The sequence below is a fragment of the Athene cunicularia genome, assembly GCF_003259725.1.
Source record: "Athene cunicularia isolate RWA chromosome 24 unlocalized genomic scaffold, athCun1 chr24_part1, whole genome shotgun sequence".
Lineage (NCBI taxonomy): Eukaryota > Metazoa > Chordata > Aves > Strigiformes > Strigidae > Athene > Athene cunicularia.
Window position 1 is genome coordinate 6,953,064 of NW_020799132.1, and position 5,973 is coordinate 6,959,036.

Below are 5,973 nucleotides of genomic sequence, written 5' to 3' on the forward strand. Positions count from 1 at the left end.
AGATGTCAACAAGGTCCATTCCAACGGGATTTGCTTTTCCTGCTTTTTTAATACTTGATTCTGTTTAAGCCACGTTAACTGCAGTTAACTGCCGTCTCCCGGTCCGTCCCGCTAACGTTGGTGCCGTGCCCTTGTTTTGGACGCAGAGCCTCGGCGTGGTGCTGTACGTGCTGGTGTGCGGCGCTCTGCCCTTCGACGGGAGCACGCTGCAGAACCTGCGGGCCCGGGTGCTCAGCGGGAAGTTCCGCATTCCGTTCTTCATGTCCACAGGTACGGGGCGCACGGGCCGCGGCGCGCCGGCAGCCCCGACACGGCAGCCCTGACCCGGCGCTGCCCGCGGCTCTGCTGGCAGGCTCTCGGGAGCATCGCGGTTGGGTTCTGTGCCAGCGAGGTGGAATGCTGGGAAGCTTGTCCGCTGGCTGGGGGTTTGTAGTGTGAGCTGAAATAGTTGAGAATCTGGAATTTAGAAACTGAAATGCTCTTATTTAAAATCTCAGCTTTTACGTGTATCGCTGTGCAAAGTTACAGCAAAATGTTAGCGAAGATGGACTCTCTCCACATTTTGGGAAATGTGAAAGCTAGAGGGGGCATGGTGATTTGGGAATGTGGAGGCTTTCACCCTACCTGTTTTCGACAAGGAAGCTTTTTACAGCATTTTCCCCCGTGAATTTCCAGCAACAGCCCCCTCAGAGACAAATGTCTGTGTTTGGTTTCTGCAAAAACGCTTCTGAACGCTTTAGCAACAAGTCTTGGTTTTGACAAGTGTGATTAATTCTCAGATAAAACCAACTTCATGTAAGAACGAGCCCTGTGCAGGTTCTTGGTTGCCTCCTCTCAATTTAAGGAACGATTTTGCACGGGCTCTGTGGAATTTCCCAGCTGAAAGCTTCCTCGCCTGCCTCCTTGCTGGGCGCAGAGGTTCTCCTGCAAACACTTGCCAAAACTCGAGCTTAGGTCCCACCCTAGGCCAGGGAGAGCCTCAGCGTGCCCTGGTGACAGCGATGGGAAGTCATCCGCAGTGAGCCTTTGCCAGGTGGGGAGAGTTCAGCGGCTGCTTTGCCCTTCAAGCCCCCAAAGCCAGTCGTGTCCCCTGGCCTGCGCCAGTGGGGATGGGGTGACCGTGCCAGCTCGGGGCTCTGGCAAACAGCACATGGGCCTGGTGGCCCGGGTGGCTTCCTTCCCTCCTAGCACGGCCACACCAGCGGGTGTCTGCAGAGAAGCGGCGCGTCGGGGACGGGGTGGGGGCAGGAGAAGCACGTTCCCGCGGTGGGTGAACCCTGCGGAGAAGCTGCTGCGGGAGCCAACCCCTCCGCGGGTGCTCAGCCCCCCTCTTCCCTCGCAGAATGTGAACATCTGATCCGCCACATGCTGGTCCTGGACCCCAGCAAGCGGCTCTCCATGGAGCAGATCTGCAAGCACAAGTGGATGAAGCTTGGGGAGGCCGACGCGGAGTTTGACAGGGTGAGAAGCTCCAGAGAGCCGCTGGGTGAGCGGGGCCTGCTCGGCGCCTGCCGGGCTGCCAGCGGCCGCGAAGTGCCGCCGGGTTTGCTTTGGCCCTCCCGAAGGCTCGTTCCGAGTGCGCTGCCTTTCCGCATTTGGCATCTCCCGGTCTTGCTTTCCTCCTCTGTGTGTATTTTTGTGTCCTCCCCTTGGCGCTGAGAGCCTACGGCACTGGATTTTGCGTCGCCGTGCCATCGGCCTCCAGAGCGCCCGCAGCCTGCAGCTGGAGCCGGGGCGCTGCGGCTCACGCCGTGCCTTTGGCTCTGTCCCTGCTCGCGCAGCTCATCGCCGAGTGTCAGCACCTGAAGACCGAGAGGCAGATGGAGCCGCTGAACGAGGACGTGCTGCTGGCGATGGCGGACATGGGGCTGGACAAGGAGCGCACGGTTCAGGTAAGAGGCTGCGGCTGAGCCACGTCCCGCCTGTTCCCATCAGGAGCCAGCGGCCGCGGTGCTCACTTGCCACCTCTGCGCACCGAGCAGCCTCGGCACGGCGTGGAGCGTGTCCTGTCGCTTGGCAAAAAGAACCGACTGCTTTTTCCTCTTCCAGTCATTACGAGCCGATGCTTACGATCACTACAGCGCGATCTACAGCCTGCTCTGCGACCGCCTGAAGAGACACAAGAATCTGCGCATCGCGGCATCTCCGAGCGTGCCCCGGACCGTGACCTTCCCCACCTCTGCGGCCATCCAGGTAGATCCCGCCTGCAGCGTCCGTCCAGCCCTGGCAGGGCGGCCTGGCCCGGCCCGGCTCGTGGGCGTCCCCGGCCCAGCAGCAGCGTCCAGATGTTCGTGGCCCAAGAACTTTGTGTGTGGTTGGGGTGCCCTAACCATGAGGTTAGGAGCGGTTTGTTCGTCGGCTGCCAGCTTAGCGCGTTCCCTTGGGACGAAGCTGTGGGTCAGCGTGGGGAGGAGGCAGCAGCGTGAGGGGGCTGCTGGCAGCCCGAGTTCACAGACAGGCCTGCAGCACACTGCTGCCTCCTCGTTTGCGCTGCCGTCGAGCAGTGAGGGTTTGCTCTGAGAGGCCAGGTCACAGGGGAGGCAGGAGTGGCGCTGACCCTGCCTGGCAGCGGGCAGGAAGGGAAGTGAGGCAACCCCTCGGGAATGAAGAGCAAACACATCTTCCCTGGTCCTGGGTAGCCGCCCTGGGCCCAGCTGCTCGGGCCTGGGCGCTGGAGTTAATCCCGCAGCGTTGTGGCGAGGCTGTCCGAGACGCTCCGTGTCTCCTGACGCCGATCTCTCTGCTCAGCAGACGGAGCAGACCAGCAACACCATGAGCATCAACGTGCCCCAAGTCCAGCTCATCAACCCCGAGAACCAGATTGTGGAGGTGAGGTGCACCCCTTGCTGACCCCTAAAAGTTCTTTCCCTGGGCTCTCGCTGGAGCCCTGGGCTGGATCCTCGCGGGGTATTTCCACATCTCCAACGTTCTGCCTGCCCAGACCGACGGAACGATGAACCTGGACAGTGACGAGGGGGAGGAGCCGTCGCCTGAAGCGCTGGTCCGTTACCTCTCCATGAGAAGGCACACGGTGGGAGTGGCTGACCCACGGTTAGTACTGCTAGTACTGTTAGTACTGTTAGTACTTGTACTCCCCGAGGGAGGCTGAGGGGAACCTGAGGATTTACTCCCAGCACGTGACTTTGGGCCTTCTGACACCTCGCAGATTTATTCATGTGTCACGCTGGCAGATGGGAGGCTAATGCCTTGAGGGCACTTCTGGGCTCTGTGCCGTGTAAGAGTTGATATTTTTTGGCATTGGTCTCCAGTTTTGGGCTGGCAAAGGCACTTCACAGCGTGGCCATCGGTCCTGGGTCTCGGCTTCACCCCAGCCAGGTGGTGACAAGCGTCTGGATCGGTATCACGGCCACTGCCAGACATTTGCTTTCCCACTCCTGCTGTGTGTGGCTTGAGGTTATTCCCCCAAACTTGCTTTCTGCTAGACGGAGAAAGAAATTCAAGGTGTCTCTTTCACAGAAGTGTTCTTCTAAACATCCTAGTCCCGTTGTACAGCCCGGTTAGTGCTTCAGCTGAGGACGAGGCACTTTCCCCCTCCTCTTCCCGGTGAGCTGTGGTGGTGTTCACGGGTGCGCTGGGCAGTTTCCCCCAGGCTGTCCTGCCGTCACCTTCCAGGGGAAGGCTTTGTGAACTTGTCATTAGTTGAGGCTAATGCAGAGAGCTGCTTCGGGCAAATCTCAACTCAGAGGGGAAAAAGGGACAAATGAAAACCAAGGAGTGGCTTGGCTGCTCTCTGTGGCCGTTTCCCGAGCAGTAAGGAGCGTTGTTGTGAGGAGCGTGTGTGCCGGGCCCGGGGGTGGTTGGTTCTCTTCCGTGGTTGCTGACTCACCTGTCCGAATGTGATTGCACAGGACGGAGGTCATGGAAGATCTGCAGAAGCTGCTGCCTGGCTTCCCCCGCGTCACTCCCCAGGCCCCGTTCCTGCAGGTGACCCCCAACGTGAACTTCATGCACAACGTGCTGCCTCGGCAGAACCTGCAGCCCACGGGCCAGCTGGAGTACAAGGTACCGCCCCGGGCGCTCGCTCTCTGCCGCTTCCCTGGGCTCCAGAAGCTTCGAGGTTTCCCCTCTCGCTGTCTCTTTTGGGATGATCCTAGTTGGTTCCTTAAAAATGAGAGTGCAGGATGAAATTAATGAATGGGCTGGGGAGAGACAGACGTGCGCTGCCTGGCTTTGGGGCTGCGGGTTGCAGAGGGTGGGGACACGGGGAGTTAAACCCCGCTTTCCCAGCGCCACTGCCCCGCGTCAGCTCGGGGACGTCGCGATGCTCCTTCGCCTCTCCTGAAGCCGGAAGGCTCCTCTCGTCTCCTCTCGTGCCAGCACCGGGGTCGTGCCCCGGGAGCCGGGAGGCCACGCTGCAGGGGGGTAACGGCGCTGTCTGTGCTTGGCAGGAGCAGTCCCTGCTGCAGCCCCCCACGCTGCAGCTGTTGAACGGCATGGGCCCGCTGGGCCGCCGCGCCTCCGACGGCGGAGCCAACATCCAGCTGCACGCCCAGCAACTGCTGAAGCGCCCGCGAGGTCCCTCTCCGCTCGTCACCATGACGCCAGTAAGTAGCAGAAGGGAGGAGGAGCCTTGGTGGCTGCTTAGAAATCCCCGCTCCTGCGGGCAGAGGCGGCTGCCTCCAGGTCGGAGCAGCAGGAGCTCGGGAAGCGCCGCTGGGGGGGTGCCCGCCGCATCCCAAAGGTCCCCCTGCTCCAGAGCGGCGCGGCACTCGGTCCCCTGTGGGAGGGCGTTCCTCTCCGGAGCTGACAAAGCATTTGTGAACTTTTTTAGTGGATGCTTTTCTTCTCCTTTGCTGATCTGAGGGACGGGGAAGGGATCTCACCCTGGGCTCGGCACTGGGGAGGCCGCCCCTTGGTTACTGGGTTCAGTTCTGGGCCCCTCACCCCAAAAGGCCATTGAGTGACTCGAGCGTGGGCAGAGAAGGTTGCAGGAGGCAGCTGCTGCATGTCTGTTCAGAGGCAGCGGCGGCTGCCAGCTGGCCCGGCCCGGCTCTGCCCTCGCCGCACGCGCCGCGGCGGAGCGGGGCGCAGCGTGGGACCCCTCTGCCCCACGCAGGGCTGGAGCTGGGGCGGGCTGCACGGGACGATGCTCCCTGCTTTCAAAATACGGTTGGTTCCCGAAGTGCTGCAAAGCCCCCTCGTGTATGTGCAAGGGTAAACAAAAGTCACTAAACCAGAATAATTTGCTCAAAGCATGTGAAGTACCAAACCACCAGCATATTCTTGCACAGTCGGAAAGAGTTTGCATCTGAACTTGAGGACAAGTGCTTGGTTGTTAGGAGACGGAAGCTGATCCTCGCTGCCTGCTCTGGGCGCCCTCATCCAGGCACTTGTCACACGTCCTGCTCTAAATGTGGGACGGAACAGCCCGTGAGCTTGCAGCGGTGGGAAAGACGCTGTGCAGCTGTGTCCTATTTCCCTGCAATAGTCCTCCAGAGGCCGCCTGCTCTTGTGTTTTGGAAGTTCAGATGACTTCATTTCCAGCAGCAAAAACCCAAAGGGTGTTTCACTGCCTTATTTTTGACACCGTGATGCTTTTAAAGCACGCTTACCATCTCCGTGCTCCGGTTGGAGGCAGGGTTTGAGCGGTGTTGTCTGTGCTCCGGGTGCTTCCACAGGAACACGCTGCACTAGGTCGTAAGAAACCATCTCCACATCGAGAACGTTGGCCCCGCGAAGGGCGGGAAGGAGGAGAGGCGGGTGTCCCCTCCCCGTGCCGAGCCAGCGGGAGCCCCGCCGGCGGTGCCGAGCTGTGCCAGGTGCGCTGCTGAGCTCTGCAGAAGCCGTTGGAAGGAGGAGAGGAGAGACACCTGAAATTAGGTCACAGAAACTCCCGTCAGGAAAGCGGCGCCGGCGGGCGGGAGCGCGGATCCCTGTCCGTGCGGAGCCCGGCGGGGTTGTCTGCGCCTCCCACGGAGCTGCTGGCCGGCGCTGGCCTCGCGGGTCACTCGC

General features: G+C 60.8%; 1 protein-coding gene across 1 annotated transcript in view; it reads left to right on the forward strand.

Annotated features, from left to right (window-relative positions):
• SIK3 (SIK family kinase 3) overlaps positions 1-5,973 on the forward strand; it is a gene marked incomplete at its 3' end in the record, with an annotated part of 31,439 nt that overhangs the window by 16,457 nt on the left and 9,009 nt on the right. The window contains exons 5-12 of the mRNA XM_026863606.1: positions 147-270; positions 1,343-1,461; positions 1,782-1,892; positions 2,050-2,193; positions 2,752-2,829; positions 2,942-3,051; positions 3,870-4,023; positions 4,410-4,565. Of these exons, the coding sequence (XP_026719407.1) occupies positions 147-270; positions 1,343-1,461; positions 1,782-1,892; positions 2,050-2,193; positions 2,752-2,829; positions 2,942-3,051; positions 3,870-4,023; positions 4,410-4,565 (996 nt within the window). The remainder of the gene's footprint in view (positions 1-146; positions 271-1,342; positions 1,462-1,781; positions 1,893-2,049; positions 2,194-2,751; positions 2,830-2,941; positions 3,052-3,869; positions 4,024-4,409; positions 4,566-5,973) is intronic.